This window comes from Balaenoptera borealis, assembly GCF_965194805.1.
Source record: "Balaenoptera borealis genome assembly, chromosome: 18".
Classification (NCBI taxonomy): domain Eukaryota; kingdom Metazoa; phylum Chordata; class Mammalia; order Artiodactyla; family Balaenopteridae; genus Balaenoptera; species Balaenoptera borealis.
This window is the reverse complement of record NC_138877.1, coordinates 1,225,337-1,238,558: the sequence shown is the minus strand read 5'-3', so window position 1 is coordinate 1,238,558 and position 13,222 is coordinate 1,225,337. Positions and strand designations below refer to the sequence as shown.

The 13,222-nt window shown below is 37.4% G+C and overlaps 2 protein-coding genes across 12 annotated transcripts in view; one reads left to right on the top strand and one right to left on the bottom strand.

Moving 5' to 3' along the window:
* Nucleotides 1-6,482, top strand: part of CPAP (centrosome assembly and centriole elongation protein) — a 61,509-nt gene extending 55,027 nt beyond the window's left edge. For all 7 annotated transcript variants that reach the window (XM_082364904.1, XM_082364899.1, XM_082364900.1 and 4 more), the window contains 6 exons: nucleotides 2,067-2,128; nucleotides 2,391-2,510; nucleotides 4,127-4,267; nucleotides 4,347-4,431; nucleotides 4,518-4,638; nucleotides 6,120-6,482. In XM_082364904.1, coding sequence (XP_082221030.1) covers nucleotides 2,067-2,128; nucleotides 2,391-2,510; nucleotides 4,127-4,267; nucleotides 4,347-4,431; nucleotides 4,518-4,638; nucleotides 6,120-6,315 — 725 coding nt within the window. In that variant the 3' untranslated portion in view covers nucleotides 6,316-6,482. The remainder of the gene's footprint in view (nucleotides 1-2,066; nucleotides 2,129-2,390; nucleotides 2,511-4,126; nucleotides 4,268-4,346; nucleotides 4,432-4,517; nucleotides 4,639-6,119) is intronic.
* A 1,787-nt stretch (nucleotides 6,483-8,269) lies between these two features.
* RNF17 (ring finger protein 17) overlaps nucleotides 8,270-13,222 on the bottom strand; it is a 129,971-nt gene continuing 125,018 nt past the window's right edge. For all 5 annotated transcript variants that reach the window (XM_082364886.1, XM_082364887.1, XM_082364888.1 and 2 more), the window contains 4 exons: nucleotides 12,521-12,656; nucleotides 10,472-10,661; nucleotides 8,936-9,035; nucleotides 8,270-8,448 (listed from right to left, as the gene is read on the bottom strand). In XM_082364886.1, the coding sequence (XP_082221012.1) occupies nucleotides 8,937-9,035; nucleotides 10,472-10,661; nucleotides 12,521-12,656 (425 nt within the window). In that variant the 3' untranslated portion in view covers nucleotides 8,270-8,448; nucleotide 8,936. The remainder of the gene's footprint in view (nucleotides 8,449-8,935; nucleotides 9,036-10,471; nucleotides 10,662-12,520; nucleotides 12,657-13,222) is intronic.

The following is a 13,222-nucleotide window of genomic DNA, read 5'->3' as shown; positions in this document are numbered from 1 at the left end:
GGATAAATCCCACTTGATCGTGGTGTGTGATCCTTTTAATGTGTTGTTGCATTCTGTTTGCCAGTTTTTGTTCAGGATTTTTGCGTCTGTATTCATCAGTGATATTGGTCTGTAATTTTCTTTTTTTGTGATATCTTTTTCCGGTTTTGGTATCAGGGTGATGGTGGCTTCACAGAATGAATTTGGGAGTGTTCCTCCCTCTGCAATTTTTTGGAAGAGCTTGAGAAGGATGGGTGTTAGGTCTTCTGTAAGTGTTTGATAGAATTTGCCTGTGAAGCCATCTGGTCCTGGGCTTTTGTTGGTTGGAAGATTTTTAATTACAGTTTCAATTTCATTGCTCGTGATAGGTCTGTTTATATTTTCTAATTCTTCCTGGTTTGGTTTTGGAAAATTGTACCTTTCCAAGAATTTGTCCATTTCTTTGTGGTTGTCCATTTTATCGGCATATAGCTGTTTGTGGTAGTCTCTTATAATCCTTCGTATTTCTGTGGTGTCAGTTGTGATTTCTCCTTTTTCATTTCTAATTTTATTGATTTGCATCCTCTCCCTTTTTGACTTGATGAGTCTGGCTAAGGGAGAGGAAAGAGGAATGATGTAGCCACCATGATGCTGACTTCACCTTTGAAAGTTCCCAACTTTCTTTCTTTAATGTGGTTGAATTTCACCGTTTCCTTTATGGGTAGTGCTTCTTGCCTTCAGTCTTTACCTATCCTGAGGTCACACACGTGTACTCCTAAAGTATCTAGCTGTTCCGGCGTTGTTTATTAAATAATTGTTACATGTAATTTTGTAAGGTGCTCACAGTGGTGGACACCCCTTCCCCTCTGTTCCTCCCAGTAAGAATGTGCTCAGAGGCTTGTTCATGACGTTCACAAACAGCTGAGAGAATTAAGCTTGATGAGCTTGAATACTGGTTCTGACTTGACTTTTATTAGTTGACAACCTTGGCAAGTTATTTAGCCTCTCAGCTTTGATTTCCTCACCTATAAAATGAGGCTATTAGTCTTTTCTGTGGAGGCTGGTTGTAAGATTTAGAGATGATGTAACACGGAGCTCAGACTGCACTGTGGTTCTTCGTGCCTGTGAGGTGGAGGAAGGTGTTCATTTAGCCAAAATCTGTGTGCACTCCTTGATTCCTTTTTTCTTGTATCCTTACCCCCCACTCCCATCAATCCCTAAACTAATCCTGATGTTGATATTTTCTGAATTAAGTAGGTTGAACCATATGACATTGCTAGCACTCGGCCTTTTGGGACCCACAGGTCAGTGATTTGACACAGCACAACACTGCCGTCTCTACGGATGCCCACCAGCCTCCTGACTGGACTCTGCCTCTGTTCTTCTCCTCTGGTCTATTCTCCCTGGAGCATCCAGCATCCATTCTAGTGTTTAACATTTACCTCAGAGCCTGGCACTTGAGCTTGAAACCCTTCAAATTTGGGACTGTTTATAATATCCATTCGCATATGAGAAGAAAATATTAGAACTTCAATGTATTTTTAGTTATCACTTTGTTGGTGGTGGTGGTGTCTGTATGCACACGCATGCTTATTTTATAATGTATGAACGTGTACAGTACATGATGTGTGTGTGTTGGTCATGATCTAAAAAGTTTAGACCACAGCCATTAGGTCTAGATTATAATTAAATACCCAGTTATTTTTTTTCAAGCCAAATTCTATGTGTATTCCTGGATGCTTCTATTATCTGTACCCCATTCCTACCCTCTAAGTAAAGTCCTGGTGATTGTCTCCAAAATACCTTTGGGTCCATCTATTAGGTTGAGCACCTTTCTCCAGATTGTACACTTTCAGAGAACAGATACTGTCGTCTTTCTTGGTCATCAGGACTTAAGTATTTGAATAAGTATTTGAATTTATACAGTGAAGAACTCCTAGGAATTAGGAATTAGTAAAGAAAAGTACTAAGACTTCCTTAAATAATGGGTAAAGGACAGCAGTTCACAAAAGAAGAGTGAACTAAGGAGATGTTTGACCATAGTATTGAGTAAACTTAAAACTTTCAATTAAATAGTAAAACTAACTCTGGTAATTATTTTCTAACAGGCAGTCCATCTCGAAGATCCAAGTCTGTGTCTCGTGATTTAGGAAATTCGGATAAGGGACAAGTAAATCTCTTTATGTTTTTATATATTAAAGCATATTATTCAGGCTTAAAGTTGACTGGTTAACTGGCTTAAGTTTCTAAACTATTTATAAAGGAAGCTTTTTACTTAACATTGTAAATGTTTTCTATACAACACCAAATACTAGTCATACTAGAGTCCTATAATAGTGGAATCTGGCTTTTGGACTAAGTGTAAGTTTTAGCTGCTTGAGATTTTTATTACATGTAATGTAGGACAAACCAAGAGCCTCTTGTCCTTACAGATAGCCTCACCCAGGGAGCCACCTGAACCAGTGAACTCTCCAGATCCTGAATGTAAAGGAGAGGATGAAAAAGAAGAAAAAGAAGAAATTCAGGAAGAAATCAGCCATCCTGATGGAAAGGTTAAACTTTTTTTTTAAACCAATGAATACTATAAAAAATGAACATGGGTTAAAATAGAGTTGAAACACTTAGGTTCTGAAATAATTGATCTTCAAGACTTGATGGGGCTGAAGACCTTAGTACCTTGGCACATGACTCGGTTTGAACCTTGGATAGACAGCATGCATTTAGTTGCCATTTCTAATTTAGAGATGATGCAACAAGAAGAGGAATACAATCCAGTTGCTTAAACTTCTTGTTCTTCCTCCAGACATAGCTAAGAAGCCTTGGTAATCCTTGGTACTTTTAAAAACCTCAGTTCTCGGCCCTACCCTTCCTGCAGGCTTCCGTAAATATTTCCTGGGTCAGCTGCTCTCCACCCCCAGCCTGACAATTTTATTCTTGTGCTTAGGAAAGGTTTTGAGTGGGAAAACGGCCTGGCTGGGTGTTCCAGCTAAAGAGTGAATGACAAGAGGAGGAACATAAACAGGGTTACTGAGGAGGTGATGAGGGAATTTTTCCTCGGGTTTATGAAACATGTACTTTTCCAAGTACTCTAATCTGATCCACTTTAATAGAAATCAGGCGGCCAAAGTTCACTGCAAATTTTGAGGAATGAGTGAAGGACAAAGACCAACAGTCAGAAGGAAGTTGTTAGACTCTTCCTGTACAAACTCTACTTTAGAAAGATAAATTGTTGATGAGGGAAGGTTTTCTTTCTTAGAATAATCGCAGCTAATGAATGGAAGAGGAATGAGAAAATTAGAGAATCAACAGTTTACAATTTCCGATGACATGAAGGGTCTAGGCAGTCATCAGTGGCTCCTGAAACCTTAAGACGAAAGGTTGACGGATCTCGTGATGCCACCCAGTCAGTGATGAGGTCACGAGGCAGTGCATACTTACTGGATTTCTGGACGTGCTGCCATACAAAGCCCACTGCTGCACCTAAAAAGTACTCGTCAGGGTAATTCAGCTGGAATATAATCAAGCCTGGAGAGCTAACTACTGGGTTTTTTAAGGAAAAACAGTGATATGGGAACATGTTTAATGACACCATAATGGAAAAGCAATCAGCCAAATCCAGAGTGTGGGAAATGTTACATATTCAGTGACCCAGTTCCTTCAACAGTTGGCATTAAAAAAAGGGGGTAAAGGAAGGGACCATTAGAAATTGAGGGTAGAGACACATCAAGTGTGTGTGGATCTTGTTTTGATCCTGATTCAAGTAAACTGTAAAAGGCCTTCTTAGTGTGAATTTATGGAAAACAATATGGTATGGTTATGATGTGATGAAGGAATGAATTACAGTTTACTAGGGATGATAACGGTTTGGTTATGTTAAAAATCCTTCTGTTGGAGATACCTGTTGAAATGTTTACAGGAGAAGTGATGTCTGCAGTTTGCTTGACAAAAAAACTAACAAGTTGTTTTGGGGGAATATGTGACCTAAGAACAGTGATGTGTAGATAGGTGAAGTTGACTGTTATGAGCTTATTAACTTTTCTCTCCGAGAAATGTTGTAATTTTTATTATGAAAAATTTCAAAGTAGGCAATTAAAAGAATTAGGGATATTTTTGTCGTGTGGTCTCAGGAAATTTTACATATTGATAGTCCTGGTTTTTTTTTTTGTAGATAGAAAAGGTTTATAAGAATGGGTGCCATGTTATATTGTTTCCAAATGGAACCCGAAAAGAAGCGAGTGCAGATGGAAAGACGGTCACTGTCACTTTCTTCAACGGTGATGTCAAGCAGGTCACGCCGGATGGGAGAGTGGTAGGTCTCCACAGGCGTGTTTTGTCCGTAGCGTCAACACCCCAGAAGAGGCGGTGGCGCTGACTCTGTCTCTCTGCAGATCTACTACTACGCGGCCACACACACCACCCACACCACGTACCCAGAAGGACTGGAAGTCTTACATTTCTCCAGCGGACAGATAGGTGAGAAAACCTGCTGCGCCCTTTCAGCATTAAATTCCTCCTTTCCTTTAGAAATAAAATATTTATGGTAACCCCTTTTTCTACAGAAAAACATTTCCCAGATGGAAGAAAAGAAATCACGTTTCCTGATCAGACTATCAAAAACTTGTTTGCTGATGGGCAAGAAGAAAGCATTTTCCCAGATGGTACAATTGTCAGAGGGCAACGGTACGTTACCCGTTTTGTTTCTAGATTTTCTAGTTTTCAACTTTTATTACCAGTTGAATTGTAAAAATCTTAAAACATTTGTGTAAGTCATTCAACATTTCACTGAGTTCAGAATTTGAGAGCAGGTGAGACATGTTTTCAGCATTCTGGAGTTTAGGATGAGTTTGAGATAAATGGATTGTAACGTCTAGTTAGTCATTAGCCTACAGACCTAAAGGGTGTCTGAACAGCACTTCACGAAACGAGAATGGCAAGTATTTGTTTAGAAATCAGTGCGGTGAAATTTGAAAACAGTGAGTGAGACACAAAGAAGGAAAGCTGCCCTGTCAATTTTTAAGAATAACCGGACTCTGTATTTTGATTATCTGGGTCTCTCTGTCCCAGCCTAAGCACTTTACTCCTCTGGCCACCCTAAGCCAATTCCTTAAAGTCAACAATTTCTTTCTTTATCCTTCTGAATGTTAAATTTCTTGAAGTTAAAGTCAACTTCTTCAATCCACAGTGAAGAGCATCTTATAAGCACCATTTTAATTGAAACCCTGGTGGAGTTTTGTCAAATCGAGAGTCCTGTTTTTAGTTTCACCCTCCTCTCCTGGAGTGTACAGTTTAAGTACCCATTAACTTGAATTCTATGACATAAACTTGGCAGTAATGTAGGAACTTCTCATGGTCATGATTGTGTTTTTCCCTTAATGTGGTCTGAAACTTTATCTGGTGCTCAACTAAAGATTTTCCTCAAACTTTATTTCTTCTGTGTACAGTATACTTTGATTTCAGAAACTTTTCAAAAAATTGACTTTTGTATGATTGAAATTTTCTGTAGTAGAAAGAAAATAATATGAAAAGGTCCCCATATCCGTCTATCCATCTTCAAGTATTAACTCATGGCAAGTCTACACTCAAGCACATCCCATGTATTAATTCATTCAGGATTATCATGTTTTAATTGAGGTATAACTGACATATAACATTAGTTTCAGGTGTACAACAAAGATTTGATAGCAAGATGATCACAGAAGTCTAGTTAACGTCCATCATTACACATACTTACACATTTTTCTTGTGATGAAAACTTTTATTCTCATTCATTCCAGATTATTTTGCCATTTTTCACTTACAGCAGTGGTTCTCAAACTTCAGGGTGCACCAGAATCACCTGGAGGGACTGTTCAAGAGCAGGTTGCTGGGCCCCAGCCAAATAATTTGCGTTTCTAATGAGCCCTCGGGTGATGCTGACACCCTAGGGCCACACTTGATAGGGCACTGGCTCTCTAACACTTGTATGTGGCACAGAGCCATTGTGTTCATATAAAATTTGAGAAATAATCAAAACAGAAAAAACCATTCTGTGCTGAGAAGTTGAGTCCCAATTATACCTATATAAGGACCAGGGATGCTCTAGGAGAAGGAATAACTGCCAGAGTTCTCCTGCTGTATACTTCATATTTTTAAAGAAATTAAATTCTACTTTAAATTTACAGAGATGGCAACAAAATCATAGAGTTTAATAATGGCCAAAGAGAACTACATACGGCCCAGTTCAAGAGACGGGAGTATCCCGATGGCACTGTTAAAACTGTGTATACAAACGGTCTTCAAGAAACCAAATATTCATCTGGTCGAGTAAGAGTTAAAGACAAGGATGGTAACGTTCTAATGGACACAAAACTGTCATGATCCTTGTGTATGGCTCATCATGAAATAACACTAACTTGATTTTCTTCTTTAAAAAATGTACATTTCTTGTGGATTCTGTGGTTTAATTTATATATACTGTGTGTGTGTGTATATATAAATGGAAAAGATTGTTTGGAATATAAAATAAAACTTGATGCCTTTTTTTATAATGTTTGAAATGCACAGGGACAGCTTTCATTTTTAGTTCACCTACCTTGTCTTTCTACGGTTCTAACCAGTATAGACTTTTAACAAGTGGATGCTTTCATTGGTTGGAGATGGTTATGAGAGCCAAGAAGTACAAGAAACACAGTATCACAGATTTTCCACCACCTACCAGTCCTATGAAGGTCTTGCTCAAAAAGTTTACTGAAGGAGTAAGAGGATTTCTCCAGTCAAGATATTACTGTGCTCAATTAGTACTAAAATTAAAGCATTATCATCTAACCACAGAGGTCACAGAATTGGAAGTTAAAACAGTGACTGAATACAAATAAACAGTAAAACAGGCAGAAGAGTTCATTCTACAAGTGCAGATAAATCTCATAGGAGGAGAAAGCAGTTGTAAGGACGGTGACAGCTGAGAAAGGCGGGGGCGTGAAAACTAACCAGCCAGTGTTTTAACTGATTGATAGACCACAGGTGCCTTGACCTTATTACCTGTAAGACGGGGCCGACAGAAGCAAGATGTCCTTGAAGGGGGGGCCAAGTCACCTACAAGTAGATTTACATAGTAAGTTTGGTCTAGTCACTTAGTGCAGTCTGACAGTAGTGCTGGCAGTAACTCAGTTTTTTAAAAAAAGCCACATGTATTAATTCCAGGTGATTTAAAACTGAATAACAAAAAAGTTGAAAACTTTTCAAAGAAAATAATTATATGTATTACCTCAGGAATAGAGAAAGATTTTTAAATTTTATTATTATTATTTTTGGTTGTGCCGCACCTCTTGGGGGATCTCAGTTCCCAGACCAGGGACTGAACCCAGGCCACAGCAGTGAAAGTGCCAAATCCTCAGCCCTAGACCATCAGGGAGCTCCCTAGAGAAAGATTTTTAAATGAGACACAGCACAAACCTTAAAAGGTTGATGAGTCAAAAGTTTCTGTTTGTCCAAAGATACCACAAAAGAGAGAAAAGTCACAGCCTAGGAAAAGAAACACATATCTGACAAAGGATTAGTAACCAGAATATATAAAGAATCCCTATTAGTTAAAATAGGTAATTACAAACAAAGGATATTAATAAGCAATAAACTGACTAAAACCAGTAAATGCATATTTCAACAATGAGGTACCTTTTTACGTTACTGTCATAAACTGGCAAACAATGGTCTGGCCACACCACATGTTGGCAAGGAACTTGGACTACTGATGGTAGAATTAGCTGGTAAAATCACTTTTTTGGAAAGCAATTGCCGCATGACCTAGTACTAAATTCCACTAAAGTATGTTTACTAGAAAACCCCTCACAGGTGCATAAGGGGTTGTACAGTAGAGTATCTGTAACTGAGAAAAAACTGTTAACAACCTAAATATCTAACAACAGAGTAAATTATATGCACAGATGGATGTAATGGTGAAAGTGAATAAAATAGAGCTATGCATACCAATATGCATTATATAGTGGAAATAAAGTAAGGGAAAAAAGGTAATTCTGTGATACTGCACACACTTAAAAATATACAGAGCAACACTATGTCTTGTTTATGGATGCATGCATATACAATAAAATTATAAAGAGCTATATAAGAACGATAAACACCAAATTCACAGTATTCACCTCCTCTGTAAGAAACAGAATGACTGGGGAAGGGTAGAACAGGGGCCTACAACTGTGCTGATGATGTCTTGTTTCTTCAGCTGAATGTACATTAGTTATAAAATGAACTAAATATGTTTTTTCTAACATGCCTAAAATATTTCATTTAAAAATTACAGTAAAATAAAATAAGTAAATACTTGAAAGCAAATATTTATTAACTTTTTTGGAACAATTCCTAACAGTTCAACATGTAAAGAAAAGAAAAAAAAGGCCAGCACTATTGCAGAACAAGTCAAGAAAAATAAGCCTGAAATGGTCTACATATAACAGAAAACTTTCTTCTGGGCTGCTATAGATGCTCTGTACTGTAAACCTGAAAAATAAAAGGTGTGTTATTTTAAACCTTTGCTTAAGGTTCAAATACAGTTACTGAATCACATGTTACGTTTATGTGAATGGATAAAGAGTGAGCTGTTTACCGAAGGACTTTAATAACCTTGTTATCAGGGCACTGGCTGTCCAGTAGTGCTGCATGTGTAGCACAGCATTCTGTGCTTAAATTATTTATAGTGCCCGCTTTCCGCTGCTCTCCTCCTTGCCCCCATAACCATCTGGCACCATGAATGGTCAGGATAGCCGTTCCAAGCGTTTTTATAGCTATGGAACCTCTTTGTTACTGGTACTCAATAGGTAAGAAGGGCCTATGAAGGAGAGATCTACAAGAGAGACTCTGGTTGAGCTTTGTCGTCATTCCTTTGACAAATCAAGGAAAGGCCAAAGGTGCTTTTCAGGGCAATTTAGTATGAATCTCTGCTACATCGTGCTGACTGTAAGGGTGAACAAGAAGTCGTGGTACTTACATCACTCGTCTTGGTCTGCAAGCCCCATTTCTACTAATGACATATGAACTGGATACCCTTCATCTTCATATAATGTCACTATTTGTTCTGGTACCCGAGCCTAAAATTAACACATACATGTCAAGAAAACACCATCATGTCTTTGCTGCCTGTTCCTCCTACAACTGGCAGGAGGGACAAGGCATTCTCTAAGTTTATTTATAATTTATACACTGTTACTTTCAAAAGGTATCTTGATGGTTTCTTGCTAAGTCCCATTCTTTCCATCTTTTACTTTATTTAAAATGTTAACTCTCCCCAAAGTTTTCCTGGATTGAGCCAGTGGGCTTTAATACTACCATTCCTGTTAAAATTCATTTACATTCTACACATAAAGCATACCTTTATGCATAGTCACCAAATTTTGAGTGTTACTCATAGAGGTGAATACACATGTATTTATAAGAACATTTGTTATTTTCACTGGCTTCTTGAGAGAAACCCTGCATAAGCTATTTACACCACTGCATACACAGGAACATGGTATGTACAGAGGTGTTCAAAAAGCACTGTCTAGTAACAGCACTGCTTCAGTAAGAGCTCATTCTTGTCACAGCCGATATATCAGACATCCCCCAAATCTCGGGTCCCCAGATCAGGGCGAGCTGGGCTGAAACAACAGTGGTGAGGACTAGGGTGAACCGAAGAGCATGTCCCCACCTAGAGGGACTGTTGTTGCACCACTGGTGCTGTCACTTCAGAAGATTTTATAGTACTTAGAAATAAGACTTTGTGTATAATTTTCCAGTTTTAAAACAGCTGTGCACTAAATCAAACATGGTTACAAGCCAGATACGGCCTTCGAGCCACCCCTTTGTGACTAAGCCTCAAGTAGAAAGCATATTTATACCAAGCATGATCTGGATTTTCTTTTTTGGACCTTTTGATGTAGCTTCTACTGCATTAAACAATTCAAAGTCAGTACAGTTATGATATGAGCACCATTTGAACCTTTCTCTGACTCTGACCAGAATCCCCCTTCTGGTCTTTTCTACTTTTAGGATGCAGCTCGAATGTCACTTTCTCCCGGTCATACTTACTGAATAAGCACTCGAGTGCCTACTAAGCAGGGGCTCAAACACCCTACCCTGATCTCTCCAGACAGAACTCATCGCTCCTGCTTCTCTCCCCACACACACACCCCAAAGATACCTATACCTTTTTTATAGCATTTATTTCATTCTACCTTGTATTAGTAGTTTACATGTTTTCCTCATTATCAGTTCTTTGATTATAGGATACTCATCTTGATCATTTTTTATCTTAGTCATTACATCACTGATATTTTATATCATTGCAGGGCTAATCAAAAGTTTGTAAAATACAAACTAAGACATTTGAACAAGCCTTAAAATTAATCCTATAGTATTTACAACATCAAATGCTTTAAAGCATTTTTGCATCTAGAGCTGCAGAGATAAAAAGCACTTTAGAAAGTTAACAGGGATCCTTGAAATAGCTTTCAAAGTATTTTGGCTAATTAAGGCAGATATTTACCATAGAAGAAGCATAAAGTTGTTTTCCTTGAAGACAGTCTATCATAGCCCACAATGCTTCCATGCTCCACTTGGGACAGTACGGTATTCTTGCCTTTCCTACATCTCTTAAGGGAGGTTTAAACCCTGCCAAGAGAACCTTTATGGCTCGGGCTGGATACTGCATAAGATGAACAGGAATTTGACAAAGTCTGTCACAAAAGAAATCCTTAAATTAAAATGTTAAGAATGTCACAATTAGAGAAAAAGTTAAAGGTGTTGGATTTGGCAGTGATTCTTGGATATGACACCAAAAGCACAGGCAACAGAAGAAAAAATTTTGATTATATCAAAATTTAAAACTGTGCAAAGGGCACAGTCAACAGAGTGAAAAGGCAACCTACAGAATGAGAGAAAATATACATTAAAAAAGACATTTCTCCAAGGAAGAGATATAAATGGGCAACAAGCAAATGAAAAGGTGCTCAACATCACTAATCATCAGGGAAATGCATATCAAAACCACAATGTGATATCACCTCATACCCATTAGGATGGCTACTATTTAAAACAAACAAAAATGGAAGATAACAAGTGTTGGTGAGGATACAGAGAAAAACTGGAACCCTTGGACATTTGGTGGGAATGTAAAATGCTATTGTGGGGAAGTTTGGTGGTTCCTCCAAATACTAAGAATAAGCATATTATCCAGCAACTCCACTTCTGAGTATATTGAAAGCAGGGTCATGAAGAAATATTTGTACACCCATGTTCATAGCATAATTCACAATAACCAAGTATCCACTGATGGGTGCATGGATAAATGTGTTATATACATGTGATGGAATATTATTCAGCCTTAAAAAAGAAAATTCTAACATATGCTATGACATGGTTGAACCTTGACATCATGCTAAGTGAAATAAGCCAGTTACAAAAAGACATATGAGATACCTACAATAATCAAATTCATAGAGATGGAACAGTGGTTGATGGGCTGGATGAAGAGGGAATGAGGGATCGTTTAATGGGCACAGGGTTAGTTTCAGTTTTCCAAAATGAAGAGAGTTCTGGAGATTGGTTGCACTAACAATGTAAGGAAAGTTAATACTACTTAACTATACTTCTAAAAATGGTTAAGATGGTAGATTTTATGATATGTGTATTTTACCACTATTAAAAAAGTATCACAAACAACAATAACAAAACTTGGAAAATAACAGTGTCGGCAAGGATGTGGAGAAAATGGAACTCCTGTGCGTTGCTGGTGGAAATATAAATAGTATAGCTGCTATGGAAAAGTTTGGCATTTCCTGAAAAAGTTAAACACACAATTACCATATGGTCCCGCAATTCCATTTTGAGGTATATAATACCCCCAAACAGCTGAAAGCAGGAACTCAAAATGGCTCTTTGTATGTCATTGTTCATAGCAGCATTATTCACAGACCAAGTGCCCATCAACAGATGAACAGATAAACAAAATGTGGTATATACGTACAATGAAATATTATTTAGTCATAAAAGTAATGGAATTCTGACACATGCTTCAATTGGACGAACTCTGAAAACATCATTCTAAGTAAAATAAGCCAGACATAAAAAGACAAATACTTACGATTACACTTGATGAAGAACCTAAAATAAGCAAATTCATACAGAGAGTAGAAGAGGGGTTACCGGGAGCTGAGGGAAAGGGAATGGAATGTTATTGAGGGGCAGAGTTTCTGTTTGGGGTTATGAAAAAGTCCTGAAAATGGACAGTAGCAATGGTCGCACAACACTGAATACTTAATGCCAATTAATTGTATACTTAAAAATGGCTAATGTGGTAAATTTTTTCTCTTTAAGAATTTTTTAAAATTTATTTTTTAACACGGTAGATTTTATGGTATGTATATTTTACAATAAAAAATAACTTTTAGATAAAAAATACTCCCAATATATAAGTAGCTTTAAAATAGATTTTTTTTCTTTTAAAAAGAGGCAAAATCTTTTCATTAAAAAAAAAAAAAAAGAATAGAAAACTAAGAATCCTAATTCAACTAAGTTTACTTTTTTGTTTTTTAACCTGTTTATTGTCAGCTTTTCAGTTGATCCATAATCAACAAATTGTACCAGGACAGCCAGAGGATTAAATTCTTTAATGGAAACAATCTTTGCTCTGTACCATACGCCATCATCATATTCTGCAAGGCAAGGCATTTCTGAAAAGACAAAAAGGGGGAAATCACATTGCCTTTTATTTTCTTAAAAACGTTTTTTTAAAAAAATACAGTAAAGTACAAAGAAAATATAATCACCAATTACCCATTATTCAGAATTAAACACTCAACAGTTAGCCACATGTTGGCTTGTGCTCTTTTTTCTGTTTATACTTTATAAACCTTGTTTTTCCTAATTCCTAAGTTAGGAAAAGGCTGGAAGAAAGACACCTCTCCATTCTCAGAGTCCTAGTTCTTCCACCACCCAAGGCTTAAACCATCCTTCCATTGTTCCCACTTCTTATACGCCCCCGATTTTTTTTCCTTTGGGCAGTTGTCTTCTGCAAATGATAGTAAAATGGTTTCTGTTATTCCTACTTTTAATTTCCTTCTCCTCCAATCCAATTCCATTGCTCTGTAGTTTAAAAAATTTCAATGGCATCTTAACTGTCTGCAGTACCAAGTCCTTAGACTGCAATTTACAGGGTTCTTCACAATATACTCCCAACCCACTTCAACCACATATCCTCAACGTGTTACCTAAATAGATTCCTTATTCAACTCCTTCA